Source organism: Daucus carota, chromosome 6, assembly GCF_001625215.2.
Source record: "Daucus carota subsp. sativus chromosome 6, DH1 v3.0, whole genome shotgun sequence".
Classification (NCBI taxonomy): Eukaryota; Viridiplantae; Streptophyta; class Magnoliopsida; order Apiales; family Apiaceae; genus Daucus; species Daucus carota.
Window position 1 is genome coordinate 37,079,151 of NC_030386.2, and position 16,455 is coordinate 37,095,605.

Consider the following 16,455-nt stretch of genomic DNA (forward strand, 5'->3'; position numbering starts at 1 on the left):
AGGAAGTTTACTATCAAAGCATATCTATCGACATTCTTCTGAAACCTGGGACAGTGCGAAACGGATATTTTTGGAATAGTCTCAGGAAGCGGCGGAACACAATAATTTAAACAAAATCATCAAAAGATTTGACAACTCCGCTGAATGTACATCCTTTTATATCAATTACTCCCTCCGTTTATATTTACATCTTTAATTTGATATATCAGGATTGTTTATGACATATCATTTTATATGAATTATTAATCATATAAATTGTTTAAACTTTCTCTCCCATTCACAAGTTCGAAATTGTTTGACCAAAATTGTTATACTTGAAATTACAACTTCATAGTAAAATTTTCTATATTTTTTGGTTTGGAAAAGAGTAAAAATCTAATTTTAAGAATTTCATGTATATGTATTTATATTATAAATATTCAATTGAAATAAAGTGACATATAAAAATATTAGAAAAATTCAATCAAAAATCACACATATTAATCTAAATTCTAATAACGCTATAAATTTTTATTTCAAAAATAAATAAATAAATAACGCTATAAATTACTCCATTTATCCGTCCTCCATTAATACAAACAATTTACCTATCCTATCTCCCAGAAGATCTTACTGTTACCTAACTGGAAGTGTGGAACATAACTAAACTCATCCATTAACGGCATCTGTTTCTAACCGTCTAAAAGCCAGTCACGTGCGAGTCCAACGACTATCACGTGCCAAACACAACCATCTCCTCACAACCAACCCAACCCCAATTCACCCAAAAATTTCTGGTTTTATACTAACCCTAGCCCCTCCCCCCTATCTATTCACCCCCCACACACCTATACATACACCTATACATACACACAAACATTGCTCCTTCTTCACTCCATACTTTCAGGTACAATCTCTTTCATTTTCTACATTTTATCTCCTTTTTTTCTCTTTTTAACCTCTTTTTTTTACTTATTTTCGTGGCGTTACTATCGAAGTTTTCATTTTTATTGTTTCATTTCTATGAATTACAGAATTAGAGCTTAATTATATGGTTTCATCATTCAATTTGAATCTGTTTTGTTGCCAATTGTGTGTTGGATTGTATGTGTGTGTAATTGTTGCTTTGAGTGATTTGATTTGGTGTGTAATTCGATGCGCAACTAGAACTTTGATTATTAGATGTAATTGTTGATATCGATATTCAATTGTGTCTTGCAATCGGTTTTTTATCCGTGAATTGTGTTTTGTAGTTGAGCTTGCTTTAGGAAGTCCTTGTGCTGTTTACTGGCTTATTTGATTCGCGATTTGTGTTTTGTATTAGTCGTGTTTTGATTCAATTAATTAGAGCTTGATTATTTGATTGCTATGTTTAATTCTGTGAACAATTTGAATGATTATATTGTTATTTTACCTTGAATGATTTGATTTGTTAACGCGAAAGATTGTCGTGGATTGATTCAATTACTTTATGGGAATTTGCGGTAGCTTGTATCTTCTAATCTTAATACAGTATTAGATAGTAGTTTGTATCTTGAATTGTGTTCTCTGCAAGCATGATTTTGGAAGTTCTTTTGCTATGTTTTAAATTTTTTAATTAATCGTGTCACAATTAGACAGATAGTCAAATAGACTAGGCACCTGCAAAATTGGAAATAACGAGGATAAAACCCATTGCTGTAGTAACTTTTTTAGTTTTTAACTTTAGTGGATATTGTACATGTTGTCATATTCGCCTGATATACACTTTTAAATACATTTCAGAAAATTATAGAGTGTCAATAGAAGAAATTCCAGCTGAACCCTCCCTCTGTAGTAAATATTATTAAAGAAGTAGCAAAGGATATATTAAATATGTATAGTAGGCTGACATCCACGAATGTTACTTTTATTAATAAATTACTTAGCTTTAAGTTAATACAGCGTTGATTTATGCTTTTCAGGATTTCTTGGGCCTAGCACATTCTTCGCAACACATTTGAGTAGAGAGACAAGTTCAAGACAGCCATCTAATAAGACAAAGATTATACTCGCATATAGGTGTAAGGCATTGTGCGATTTTTGATTCAACTACTTTAAGAGTTTATATTATCATCCGAAAAAGTTTATCTACTGTGGAAGAACCTTCTTTAGGTACCTTCGCTAAGAAGCATCTCAGTTTACAGCTGTAACTATCCTGTGACGAAGCTTTGGAAGTTATAAGGTTCTTATATTGTGCAAATTCTAAAGGAATTTCCAAGGTTGGACGTGTAATGTGTGTGGGGACTGCCAATGGCTATCGTCAGACCAGAGGTATTTGTATGGACATTTATGTAAATGAATTGGCTTTTGTTATATTTTTTGGTTGCCAATAGTAGTAGTTAAGCACCCTATTCGTCAACGAGTTGTATACTCTCTCTCTCTCTCTCTCTCTCAATATTGTATTTGTATTGGTCTCTAGGTTGGCGTTTTGAGTTTTGAATCTTTTGATGCAGTAACCTGTAAGGCTGTAACTGGAATCTGAGCTAAAAATGGTTTGTTAATGTCAGATAATTAGCTGAGCATTTTGATATCTTGAAGATTGTTAATGTATATGTAGATTTTTCATCAAGAGCCTGTTTTATAGAGAACAAGAAGTGTTATATGTACCTTTGCTATTTCTTTCTTACTCTTACCAGAAAATTAATGTTTCTCTCCTTACTTTTTCCTTGTGTCTATGAAGATGAAGTCTTACATCTGGCTCCAAACTACTGATGGCTCAATCCAAGAAGTAGAGGAAGAGGTTGCTATGTTCTGCCCCATGATATGTCGAGAAGTACTTCAGACTGGCATGGGATCTTCCAAAAATTATGCAATAAAACTTCCTCAGAGGGTGAATCCTGCGGTCCTGGGCTTGATACTGGATTACTGTCGTTTTCATCAGTTACCTGGTCACTCTAATAAGGTAGGATTTCCTTGCTCTCCTCTAATAAGAAAACCAAACATACTCGGTGTCAGATCAGGGTCTCGGAGGTAAGATGTATGCAGATGCATACCATACCTCTTCTTAGAAAGAGCAAAGAGGTCGTTACTAGAAAGATTCCTGGCTCAAACATTACTAAACACATAAATGGGTTAATGCTCTATTTCATCACTGTACTGGATCAAAACTTTCAGTTGGCCTACCCAGTGAAAAAAGTTTTCAATTAAATAATAAAGTATTTAAAAACTTGCAATCATGTGATTAAGTTTAAACAAAATTTCAGCGCCGTTAAGTGATCTTTGACTTTAACGGATTACCGTTAAATTTAACAGAATTACAAATTTTTGACAAATTTGCATGTTTTTAGCGGAGGTTCTGATAGACGTAGAAGAAAGAAGGGAAATGGACCCTCCCTCACCTTGCCATAACCACCAGATTATGGCTCCCCTTTTCTTTCCGGCCGAGCACCGCCATTTACGGCGTCATGGAGCTTGCCGGATTTTTATTCATCCCACTCCAGATCATATCCTCATGATACCAGGAATTCAACCATGCCATCAAAACTGCCAACCACCTAACCGTTTAGCCAGATCTACACGCCTACGCCCTTAGTTCTTGCCCAGAATCAGTATAAATGAAACCCCCAAATCTCAATTACAAACTTAACCCGTTAACTGAAAATTTTCATTTACTCGGTAGGTCAACTGAAAATTTTGATTGATTACAGTGATGAAATTGAACATTAACCCGTTAAAAACTTAACGGAGACTGACGGAGTGGCCTATTTGAAAGTTTTTAATGGTACAATTAGTTGACTGAAAACTTTTTTGACTCGGTAGGTCAACTGAAAGTTTTGATCGAGTAGAGTGATGAAATAGAGCATTAACCCACACATAAATATGAACTTGTAGATAATATTTGAAATTTCTTCATTAATTCTGGCCAGGCTGTAATGATTAGAGAATACAACGTTACCTTGGAAGTTGGAACTTTAGTCTTATTCTGTTAATTAGCAATGGCCTAATCTTATTAACCTTAATTTCTTCATTTTTGTAGGAGCTGAAAACTTATGATGAGAAGTTTATCCGGTTAGACACCAAAAATTTATGCGAGTTAACGTCCGCTGCTGATAGCCTGCAGTTGAGGCCTTTGGTTGATCTTACGAGCCGTGCACTTGCTCGGATTATTGAAGGCAAAACTCCTGAGGAAATTCGCGAGACATTTCATTTACCTGATGATCTTACAGAGGTACTCATTGCCAAAAAACAAGGTTAATGCAAACTTGTAAAACCTTTGTCTTCCATTTCATAGCCTCACAGAACTAAATTTGGCAGGAAGAAAAATTAGAGCCCTTAAGAAACATGACAGATGACCCACGTATCAGGCTCCTGAATCGGTTGTATGCAAGAAAGAGGAAAGAATTGAAAGAGAGAGAGAAAGTAAAGGTGACTAAATATGTATATAATGTTGTTTCTCAGTTCACTGACCTTCTACAAGCTGTATATGATATCTAGTAAAGCATATTTTTCAATGTTAAATGAGCGTGGATATGAAATCTCGTACTAAGGAACCAAATATGGTTTGCAGAATTTAACTAAAAAATTGTTGCATGTGCACTAACAGGAATTCTCTCTTTTTTACTTTTTTACTTTCTACATTTTTCATTTTTATTTTTCCTTTCTTCCATTTTAGAATGTTGAGGTTGCAGAGGAGCACATGGATAAACGTTCTGTGGATGATCTCTTGTCCTTCATAAATGGTGGTGACGGTGGTTAGTCTTACAATAACGACATACTTCTTTTCTCTCATTATATAATCGTTTTGCATGTTATTGTTGGGAGGACAATTACTTAGAAATTTTGATCCATCATCTAGTACTATATTAATTTTTAACATTAATGGTAGTCTAGGACTTCGGGTTATATTATGCTGAATTTAATCACAACTACTTGTCTTTCATGGCTGTGAAGTAGTATCTTGTATTGTTTCACCTTGTTTATCTAGTTCTGGTATAAAAAGTACATGTCCATATAGCATTTTCCCAAAACATTTGGCACGAGAAATTCTGAAATTGCATATTTTACTTGTTTATAATTTATATACAGAGTAATGCATGTTCTTACTGAAGAATTTTAAAAGCTAGTACTAGTACTAGATTTTCTGCTGTAGTAGATAAATACTTTCACCAGCGGTTCTATACCGGCAAACTTCTTTTTCCTATCTTTTGTTTTTAATGAGAATGTGCAACATATCTGCTCTATGTTCTTCGTGAAAATCAGAAAATGTCAAAGCCCTTTCATATTTTTATACATCTACATATATTGTGGTGTTTTTAATTTCTGACTTCAGTTTTTATTAACATTTTCCTTTACAAAACTAAGTATAATTATAGGAATTTTTAACTTTTGCAGACTCAAAATGTGTTAGATCTGCCAAAAATAAAAAGAAAAACCGTAGACGAAAAGATCAACCAAGAAATTCTGCATCAAACAATGACAATGAAAATCGCGAGAAGGTTTGCTTGGTTATGCCTGATTCTTGATCTGTCTCTCTGCCTCTATGATCTTTTCGTTCACATGATTTTGGCACAGAGTTCTCATTTAAGGATTCACATCAACTTATTGTTTGATTTGGTGGTTTTTCTATGGTTCCAGGAAACAGAGAGTCTCAATTCAGCTCACTATAATGGTGCAGTGGAAGATGTTTCTAGCTCAAATCGAGCTTTAATGTTGCAAGATTCATCATCTGCCACATTATTATCCAATCTTGATTTTGATGACGCGGATATTGATGATGGATTGGATCCTGCTTTGAAGGAAGAAATTGACAGGTTTGCTCGTCTGTACTACAAAGTCTATATTATTGGTTCATAATTTGCACCTGAGAATTTGTAGCTAACAGATTTTGGCATATAATAAAGACTTATTGCCCCTCTAGTAAAAATATGAGTGATTTTGGACTTTTAGATTTCCGAAATTGATGCTTACTTTCGATGTAGTGAAAGCTTAAATACATGATATAGCATCTAAACCAGTTAATTATAAACGATGTTCAGTTTTAAAACTTCAATCTTAACCAACTCAAACCGAAGAAAAGTACAAATATATATGGTTCATAAAATTCTAGAATAATATAAAAGTAGTAAAAAATAAATCAAATAATGTCTTGGCCAAGAAAATACCAACTCAAGTCAACCTTGAGTGAAGTGTCACACCTTTGAGTTTAATGCCCCTCGAGTGAGGGTTAGAGGCCCTGAGCTAGCGTGGAAATGCAGAAACTCTGGTCATGTTACCCCCAAATGAGGGCCAAATTCCCTCGAGGAAGGATATCTGCAATTTCCCCCTGTCCTCTAGAATTTGTCCAAGTAACCTAACAATCTGCATCTACTATACGCCTGTATATAATTTTTAATCCACAAAACTATTCTGCAGTATGCATTTAGATTGATTCCTAGCATTCTGATTAGTCCTATACAATCTCTCGAAGGAGTACAGTTGCATATTGCACTGTGATTGTAGTTTGTTGATTTGTGCGGATATTACATACTTTATATCTGTGGAATTGTAGGGAAGTAGAAGATTTTGCTCGGAGATTAAACTCAGTGTGGCCGGAGAGAATGCAGGAGATCTATGCTTTGGGTCAAGAAAGAAGGCTTTTACAAATACATGGCAACAGTTCTGTTGCAAGATACACAGGCAAGCGAAATGGAAGCAGTATGAATGTGGCTCATTTATTTTATAGAAAACTCATACTGATTGTCTTTCTATAAGTAAAGTGTTTAACTTTAAGTAGTAGCTAACCTTTAGAATATTTAATGTTACAACTTGTCTTGTTTGAGTCTTTTGTGATATAATGATGTTAGATAATTACACAACAGGATTTAGTCGGTAGAACTACAGAAGTTGTAACACAACACAGTATACAAAAAAATGTTACTTTGATGTACCCAACAATTAGATTGTTAGGGTAGCAAACTACTATGATTGTGAGGGTTTTGTTTTGACCTGCCCAAAAAGTATACATAGATAGGAAAGGTTTTACTAGCCTTCCACTACTATGAATGCAGATGGTTGGTACTAAACCGTTTCTTACCTGATGTGCAGCCTGAGTCTTGTAATGAAGGTCCCATGGTGGAGTGCTCGTGCACTGCTTACCTTGGTATCACGTTTCTCCAATGAATAATGGCAATTTTACATGTGGCCTTCTTTTACGGTGGAGAAACTGGAAAAGGGAAAAGAGGGAGCTCAATAAAGAAGCTAAAAGGTGACAAACACCTGGCAACTTGGCAGTTGGCGCTTTCTTATAATGTGTTGGCTCTTTTGCCCTCACAATTTATTTTTGTTACTTGATGTTTTTTAATTATTTGTCTTGATTTGAATTTTTTTTATTGTTATCAAACTGTAATACCAGAGTGTAGTACATAGGGTATAGTTAGTTTTTTCTTGTGGGTGCTTGGACACAAAGTTTTCTCACATTGCAATGTAAAAACGACCAGTATAGAGAACAAAGGGGTAAAGAACATGAACTGAGTTTAGTACATCTTTTTGACAGTGTATTACAAGTCTTCCATCAGTTTTCTCTTCTTGTTGTTGGGAAGTCTTCCATGGATACATAGCTTTGTCCGTGGAGCTAATCGTTGAGGATGTGTTTTGGTGCTGTAATCAGTTCTGGTTGCACGCAGTTTTAAATTAGTCATTGACGATATATATCAACTCTCTACCCGAGTCCCTGACTGCTGCTAGTATAACGAGTTATGGGGTGGGTTTAAAGTTTAAACTATGAAGCAAAGTGACGAGTCATATCGTGTGTCCGAGATGAATGAAACTGGAGAACTTAGTAAATTCAATTCTGGTGGCCATGCAATACGAGTCATTCTTCCCATTTCATTTTTATTAGCTACTCATTTCCCCCCAAATTTTACAGTTCTCACTTATTTCAGTATATAGCAAAAGTAAATTATAATTCTTGTAATTACTTCCTTGCTGCATATCATAAGTCTTTCTTGGAAGATTTTTTCCACCAGCAGAATTTCATATTTATTACAGTGATTAGTCAATTACCACCATAAAGTCATAAACTCATAGCACTGGTACCTATTAGAGTTTGGAATCGAGCAAAATCGACTGGCTTCAAAAAAGAATTCAACAGGTTTAGCAATTAAAAGACCAAAACAAGGGATTATTGCCATGATTGAACCATGAAACACTAAAATTACAATCCCATTGCATATCTTAGGAACAAACACAACTAGAACTCTAAAACCAGGTAGATACACGGTTTTTAATTTTCAATCTAATACTATCAAGCTGCCTTCTTTATCTCGGGCGAGGAAGCGTAGTAAGCCTTGAAGGCTTTCGGCATATAAAAAGGCAACAAAAACCCAAACAAATTAAAACTCCAAAACGCCAAATTCGCCACCGCCAAACCTCTCCCAACAACCAATCTCCTCTCGCTCCCACTAAACTCTCGGTGCCCTTTCGATATCTCAGTCCTCAACCAATCCATGATGGTGAAAATCCTCGCTGAATTATAAACCACCGGCACGAAAACCCGAATAGGAAGCGAAAACCGGTCCGAAAACGCCACCCCTTCCATAAACACCTGGCTCGCCAGAAGAAACACGTGTGGCACAGCGGCCTGGATACCCTCTTTGTCTCCCTCCACGACTCCTTCGAATATGTAAGCTATGGGGAGAAATAGGCCGATCAGGGCTCCGGTGAACACGTAGAGGCCTAAAATTCTGTTTTTTTCGCCGAAGACGGGAGGCTCTGCTGACGAAGAGAAGGTGGGGAAAGCGACCTTGGAGATGAAGTACATGTAGAAAAGAGTGAAGACTACGAAGGCGAAGTCTTGGATGCTGACCATGCCGCTGGCTGAGAGGACTATGATCACGGCCAGAGCGTTGAGTTGTTGGAGAGACGAGAAGCTGTTGGTTTTTTTTGGTTTGTTGAATACTTTGTGCTCTTGCTTCTCCTTCACCGTGGCCTCGTCTTCTTGTTCTTTTGAGGTGCTTATCTCACTCACTGGACCAACCCCTCCTGACATTTTTTGACAATCTTTCTTTAACTTTTTTTTATTTTATTTTCTTGATCGGAGAAGAGATGAGAGTAGAGCAGGAGAAAAGGGTGAAAACTGAAAAGTTCTTGTGGTTTGTGATGGATATGATTTGGGTGTTGTGTGAAGAATATTGAGGTGAGGTGATACGTGTCTAGTTGTGAGGACTTTTGGGACTCAGTGAGGTTACGTGGCTACAAATGAGAGAGATGGGTGGTAATTTTCTATTGGGGCAAAAATGAATGAACCACCGTCTTATTCGGAGCTGAAATATAAGTAGCGGAATTAAAATGTACGTAGCGCTTGATTGATGTTTAAAGAGTCTCGTTAACGTTCGAAATTTCAAACTCAAATCGAAATCTCAAATAGATGTTTGGATTAGCAATATAATGATATAAATGAGAAATCTAAATCTTACTTAAAAATTAAATTATTTCTTATATATTTTTAAGATACCCACTCTCATGTTGCATTCTCAATCCCGATTCTTATTCCAATCCAGTTTTGACGCTCACATATTTTCAAAAGTAACTGTATTTTGGATCGCTGGAATCTGGATTATGTAAACTAATCCACCATAATAGATTGGCCTTTGTAGATCCAGTCCAACAAGTTTTAGCTTACAGATTTTTATTTCGCATGAAAAACACAAAAGCAAAGCCATATTTATTTCCTGTAAGCTATTGGTTACTATAAGGGAAGAGTAAAAACATTTGACATCTGATATCGGAGATATATTGCTGCTACTGAACTGGGGTTTTGCTGCTGTACTGAAAGAGAATATCAATAGGTCTGAAACAAATAGAATACACTGCAAAAAAACCTATGCAACTGCACTAGAGACCCAGTTTATTGCAAGAGTTCATCTAGACAGTGAGACAATATCCCCATCTACCCAAAATTTCAACGATATAAATATAAAAAAAAACTGTAAATATTTTCCTCCGACTGGAGTGCCACGAATAAAGCTGGAACCCCTGAAGCTAGGAATGATGTAATTGCGGCACACTTTAACTGCACAATTTGTATAACAGTCTAATTCTTCTCCTTTTATTACCTACGTAACATTTTTCTGTTTGGGAATGTATTTTATTTGGACATTCTTTTCAGACTTTGTTCTGGATTTGGCTTTCTGGCGCCTGTTGCTTGGAGAAATTCTGGCCGGCCTGTTACCTGCTACGCCACTAACGTCGCATTCCTTGATCATTGATGCTAGCTGACAGTCAGATTCTGGAGATAGGACCAAGGTCACATGCTCCCCTGAGACGGCCTCTTTCCATCCTGCATTTGATTTAAGAGAAATTAGACACTAAAACTAGCTTCTGACAGAAAGGGATAGTTATCAATAGAAAATAATTAGCTTTCACAATATATGACATAATATTAACATACTTTCAGCGAGAAACGCTCTTGCAGGGTGAGTGGAGAAGTGCGAGTCTTTTGTCTCCATGATTTCGCTGCTTTTACCATAACTGCTTTCCATTTCGCAAGAACAAAAACCACTATTACCTGGCATCATACTATCACCACCAATTCTCGAAATTGGATTGTTGTCAGATTCTTGATTGTCACTTTGAGCAGATTGACCTCGACCTATATTCTCATGCCTGCTCACAGGCATCCAACACTTCACAGTAGACCGAGTTGTGCTACTCGGAACATCTTCTTTCATCAGCTTGTCTTGAGCAACAACTTTCTTAACATGCTTGATATCGCAGGAATCTTGAGCTTCAGACTGACTACTAGCCTGTTCTGCCTCAGAATTTCTCACCGTCACGGATATAGATCCAATCATAACTGCACAGCCAGTTTGCTCAATTTGATTCACATCCACTACCCCTCTGCTTGCTGCACATTTCCCCCCATTATCTGCTTTGGCTTTTTTAGTCCACACTTTATTGCGATTGACTGGGGCAGCCCTTGCATCCCTGTGGAAAATGTGCTTTGGTGTAGGTTCAGTTTTCACCACATTTGAACTTGGGCCGTGATAACAGCCATTGCATCCAATTCTTTGTGTTTTTGGCACCTGCCATCTGGTTGACCCTAAATGCTGACGGCCATTTCCTCGACTCTTCCTGTGTTCATCATTTTGGGCAAGACATAAATCAACAGGTTCACTGCTGAGTACACCTTGGGCTTCAGTTTCTGCAGGTTCATTATTAGATACAGACACAAGGACTGTTGGAACATCATCAGAGGTTCCTTCACCTGAAAGATGTGAATCTACAAGGGTTGTAGGACTAGAAGGTTCTGCAGATGTCAAGCTCTCTGATACATTATCAACCATATTCTTCAGAGGTTCTTCCTCACGGAATTGTTCCTTTGCTTTCTGTTCCTTCTGTCGAAGCTTCTTCTGTCTCTTCCTTTCCAACAAGTCAGCTTGCCTACAAAGTAAAAAATAAAGTATAATAAATAGTAATCCAACATTACGGCCTAGTATATAAGACTGATCCATTCTAAAAAACTATTAAAACTTTTAGCCATCATAAGAACTTGTTGGCAATGGTACAGTCGCTATCCATATAGGACACCCATTTCCTTAATTTCTTTTTCATGCAATGGTGCCACTTCACATTGGAACTACCTAGGGTAAAGAACAAGTAGGAACATATCTGGCATATCGATTATGGAATTTTGCAGCCTGTAATAAATAAATGGGCTTGTATGCTAAATTGGTTTCCACCAGCAATATTGGTTGAACAACTTCATGACAAGTACAAACAGTTCCCTTAGTAAAAGGGAATGAACTGCAAATAATCTTTATTACATATACAGGAATAAGGATTTATATACTTGGTGGAATGAGAATCCTGTGGTTTCAAATTATCCTCAATCCATGAGAGTTAAATCTCAGGGTGATGAACAGAGTAGCAGAACTAATCGCTTGTCAGAAATAGGCACTACACGATACACATAGTTCAATTTACCTTCTCATGGAAGCTTCTTCTTCCTCCACAAGCAATTTCTGGCATCTTAAAGCTTCAGCATCTTTGTCAGCAAGCCATGCTTTAACCTGAGCACATTTAAAAACTAATTTAGTTATTAAATGTATTCTCTTAAAAAAATGGTGGGTAGCAACAGGAAGGTGCACCAGGATTGAAGACAATTTCATATGAGTAGAAATTTGAGACTCCATGCTCTATTTACGTTTATTACATTTAGAAATCAAGTAATACCATGTTTCTTGTTCAGCTTCAAACTTTTCCTTTTTCTTATTTCTCTCTCTGTGTGTGTGTGGACCGGGGGGGGGGGGGGGGGGGGGGGTAATATCTATTGAGAAAGTAACCAAGAAATATATATAGGAATTTCAACATACCAGTTTTTGTTCAATAAGGAAGCTGGTGCAAGCAACCAAGTTTTTCATCTCAGGGGGGGGGGGGGGGGGGGGGGGGGGGGTAATATCTATTGAGAAAGTAACCAAGAAATATATATAGGAATTTCAACATACCAGTTTTTGTTCAATAAGGAAGCTGGTGCAAGCAACCAAGTTTTTCATCTCAAGGGCAACTTTTCCAGCCTCCCTGTCAAATACGTACTTCTGCATTGATTCTGCTGTGCCAGCGCATAAGAATGTTCTCTCACTAGCATCATCAAGTATGCTAAATAGCTCCTGGGACGATATTGGAAGCCTGGAAGGTCTAGCTTGAATTACATCCTACAAGACTTGACAATGTTAGGAAAAGGGGCACTGAAAGTTGCGTGAATCAAAATTATATATGAAACATCATAGGTGTTGATTTGATGGTCGCAAAGATAAAAAGGATACCACACAAATAAATCCCTTACCAAGAGCGAAGAGCCAGCCTTTTGATAGACTTGTGAAAGAGCAAAAAATCCTGGCTTGTAGATGAATGATGCCAATGCCTTTATTATTGAAGAACCAGAAACTTCCTAGATAAATTGAGTTAAGCAATAGTCAAACAAAAGGAAGATTCCACATATTGAGAAAAGAAGAATGATGCAAGGAAGTTGGTTCAATAGTTATCAACCCAAATGAACAACTCTTCAACACCCAGTTTTATTTTGAAGCATTTGCACTTTATACAAGCTCAATATGTAATCCTCTCTAGTATGATAAATTAAAACAGAAATACTAGACTGCATAAATTTTCAAGAGAGTAATTGTGTGACAAGCAATTGGAACATATATAAGATATGCAAGGACCATGCCTATACCTCCAGAACCACATCATCAAATGATACAATTTCTTTAGCCTCGTCAAAAGATAACTGCACAATAAAACAGGTTATAAGTTTATTGCAATAAGAGGATGACCTTCAAATACATGACCATCCAATGATCCAAATCATTACCTTATCCCAAAATGCTGCCAACAAATCCCTACTTTTATGAGATTCCTGCAATTTATTACGATAACATATAATCAGACATTTTTATCGACTCTAATGAGAAATTCAATTACACATGTTCGTGTTATAATTGTGTTCCACAAACTGAAATTCTGTTTATTATAATCTAATATGAAAAGCCAAAATTTTAAAATCTCAAGAGCTTTTAATTTTTTAAATACAGATATGAAACACATATAATAATGAATATAGTTACAAAACCTTGTTAACGTTTAAAGACCGCCGGTGCATCCGTATATGTCTCCGGTGGTTAATCGGAGAGCAGAACTCCCGCGAACACTTGTCACACTTCTGCATTTGAACCTTCAAAGGTGTTAGCAGCGGCCAACCAGGAAGATCTGGAAAGGAAAACAAGAAATAACTATCAAGATCTGTTTGGAAAGGAAAAAAATTATTCTCGCTGAACACAACAAAATTTGCAATACTTTGTACTAATCCTAGATTTGTTCGCCAAGCAGAATCTAATCAAAACAAAGATCTAATAACAGTGATACATACTGACTAAAAGAATTAATAAATTTGAGGATCGATTTGGATTTGGGTCTGGGGACCTTAAATTCTTTAAACCTGAATAATAGGGACAAAAGGTTTTAAAAGGGAAGAAGATAAGGCAATAACTCAAGAAAACCAAATACTAAATAACAAAGAAGACTGTTGTATTTTATTCGAGCTACCGCGACTTATGAACTCACGATGTTTGATTTGCTAAAAAAGGAAAACTGCTTTCTACAGCCTTTGTATATTAAGCCAAGATTCTCATCTATCGCAACTAGAAACAACCAGAGAGCACCATATTCAGATATTACGTGGACAAACAAAGATAAACACACTCTAGTCCCTGACGCAATGCGTGGGACATAACAAAGACGACACTGCTGTGATACTAAAGTGAAGTGGTCTGCTCAGTAAATATGATCTTGAAGCTGTTACCTATACAATCACATTTTTTTTAGTTTCAATAATAATATGGTGTGAAATTTTAATTAATCAAATTTGTCAATTTAATGCCGAGTAATACATATATAGTAATTTGTCAAAACATAAATAATCACCGCCAATTCAAAAGTAGTAACATGTTTTTTTAAGGAACTTCAATTAAGTTTCTTATTATATATATAAAAAACCATGTACTGCCCCCGTTAAGCTATATTATCTCTTCAATGTATAATTTGTCTTGTATTTGGATAATAGGTACTTTACAATAATTGACATAGTAAAATTTAGAAAAAATTATTATAAAAAAAACATATATGGCCTGATGTGTGATTGAAGCTAATTATTTACGCCCGCCATTGGCCTTGCTAACCACATAACCAACAAGATGATCACCTTGAGATTTCTCACGAGGTTGCTAATGCTATAAAGTATACTTCTGGAAGAATGGTATTATTGCTTTTAAATGTTTAATTTGATCTGAAATATAGCATCTACCATGATAATGATATGTGATTTGATAAATTTGTGACAATTAGAGGAGAATCAGGGAGTGCCTGAGCGGTGGAAAATGTGCTCCTAGTGCAAGAATTGGTCAATGGTATGGTCCTTACATCCAACTATAGTTATACACTTTAAAAAATATTGTCAACTACCAACAAAAATGCAAAAAAGGTTAAGCACCTTGTTGGTCTAGAGCGTGCAGTAATTGGATCCACTGCACTGGACTATCATTTGTCCTTGAGAAAGAAAGATAAGGCTCCTTTCCAACTGCCTGTCTAATAAAAGTGTCTAGAGAATCATTCCCCTCCACTGACTTCGTTACATCTGAAGTAATGCTGGTACTCAATCTTGGAATTGGCATTTAGGCAAAAATGACCACTTTCGGGTAATCTCTGTAACAATTTCAAAACTTAACTACCAAGATGCATATCTGTATAACAGATAAAGAGATACAAGATAAACGATCCAAGACACACACCTTAAAAGAGAGTATGATGAAGACATTGGTGCAACAAAGAATTAATGCATATTGACTTTAGTCACAGTGTAAGACGTGAATATAGTATCACGGGGAGGTAAAGGCTGGCATATAAGATACTCAGATATTGATGGTCATTAAGGCAGTAAAGCCTAATTTTTCCCTGTCGCCTATAACTTTATTATCAAATCTATACGAAATTCCCGTTGAATGATTTTGTGATAGCCTGACACTCAGATGCCATAAGAAAAACAGTATGAAAAAGGTCTGTATATTTCAAAACTGCTGTGAACTTTTAAGCGAAACATAAACAACAATGCTCTGAAAACTAAGACAGTTTAAACTCTAAACCACTTGTTAATCAACAGTTGTAGTACGTGTGCACTACGTAGTAACAACAAACAAAGAGTTAGATTATTAACTTAAAAATCACTCCCGACCTAAGTAGTAAAAGGTAAAAAATAAACACATTGCATTTCCGTTTTCCACAAGGTGAGGAAGCCAGACTGTCATGATAAAAATCACTTCCTATTTTTAGTCAGCATACACCATAACAACGATAAACAATCCAATATCCGCTCAAATCCTCTACACCGAAACCGGACCCAACTCCAATATCTCCTCAACTCTAAATTAAATTAGATCCACCGCCTCTCACAACACACATTGCTAACAAAACAATCATCTAATTTCAACATTAAAACAACAATCACAAATCATCACAACAGACATTTATAAAATAAGCAAATCACATTTCAATTACATCAAATTCACAATTATGCAAGTAAAAATCACGCAAAACACTAATTACAGATTTAAAATTCAATTAATAAAATCAGATCAAACTAAAAAAACAAAATAATTACAAAAAAAAAAAACTAGGGTTTGAGGTTCATTGATCTGTGATCAGCTTATAAACGAGTTGAAACAGAAAGCAAGAGAGAGTGTGTGTGTGTATAGGTGTGTGTATACGTACAGTGTATGAGAGTTGAGAGATCGACGGCGATCGGAGAGATTTGAGATTGCCGGAAAGGCGGCTACAGTACAGTGATAAGGAATGTGTATATATGTGTATGTATAGGTTGTATGTATATATCGATGCTTGTGTATATATATGAGAACCAGTTTACTTGAAAAAGGGGGAGGGACGTAATTTTTGAAGCACCAACTAAATTTCACTTAAAAGCATACAAGT

General features: G+C 36.1%; 3 protein-coding genes across 4 annotated transcripts; 1 reads left to right on the forward strand and 2 right to left on the reverse strand.

Annotated features, from left to right (window-relative positions):
* The first annotated feature begins 739 nt into the window (after positions 1-739).
* LOC108228067 (SKP1-like protein 21) lies at positions 740-7,475 on the forward strand. Of its 2 annotated transcripts, XM_064079642.1 has the most exons (11): positions 749-886; positions 1,923-2,021; positions 2,113-2,271; positions 2,681-2,902; positions 3,977-4,168; positions 4,255-4,365; positions 4,613-4,691; positions 5,332-5,435; positions 5,575-5,750; positions 6,488-6,615; positions 7,024-7,475. In XM_064079642.1, exons 3-11 carry the CDS (start codon positions 2,251-2,253, stop codon positions 7,026-7,028), a joined length of 1,038 nt encoding a protein of 345 aa, XP_063935712.1. In that variant the 5' UTR covers positions 749-886; positions 1,923-2,021; positions 2,113-2,250; the 3' UTR covers positions 7,029-7,475. The 2 variants fall into 2 exon arrangements, with proteins under 2 accessions (XP_017259032.1, XP_063935712.1); XM_017403543.2 differs by having other exon boundaries at positions 740-886; positions 1,923-2,271.
* Positions 7,476-8,077: 602 nt separating this feature from the next.
* Positions 8,078-9,085, reverse strand: LOC108226314 (uncharacterized). The gene has a single exon (XM_017401257.2). The coding sequence runs from the start codon at positions 8,963-8,965 to the stop codon at positions 8,222-8,224; it is 744 nt and encodes a 247-aa protein (XP_017256746.1). The 5' UTR covers positions 8,966-9,085; the 3' UTR covers positions 8,078-8,221.
* Positions 9,086-9,715: 630 nt separating this feature from the next.
* LOC108224381 (uncharacterized) lies at positions 9,716-16,437 on the reverse strand. The gene is made up of 10 exons (XM_017398970.2): positions 16,237-16,437; positions 14,963-15,174; positions 13,547-13,683; positions 13,289-13,333; positions 13,151-13,204; positions 12,761-12,865; positions 12,423-12,629; positions 11,902-11,987; positions 10,367-11,358; positions 9,716-10,255 (listed from the first exon to the last, which is right to left on the reverse strand). Exons 2-10 carry the CDS (start codon positions 15,141-15,143, stop codon positions 10,032-10,034), a joined length of 2,031 nt encoding a protein of 676 aa, XP_017254459.1. The 5' UTR covers positions 15,144-15,174; positions 16,237-16,437; the 3' UTR covers positions 9,716-10,031.
* Between the last annotated feature and the right edge of the window lie 18 nt (positions 16,438-16,455).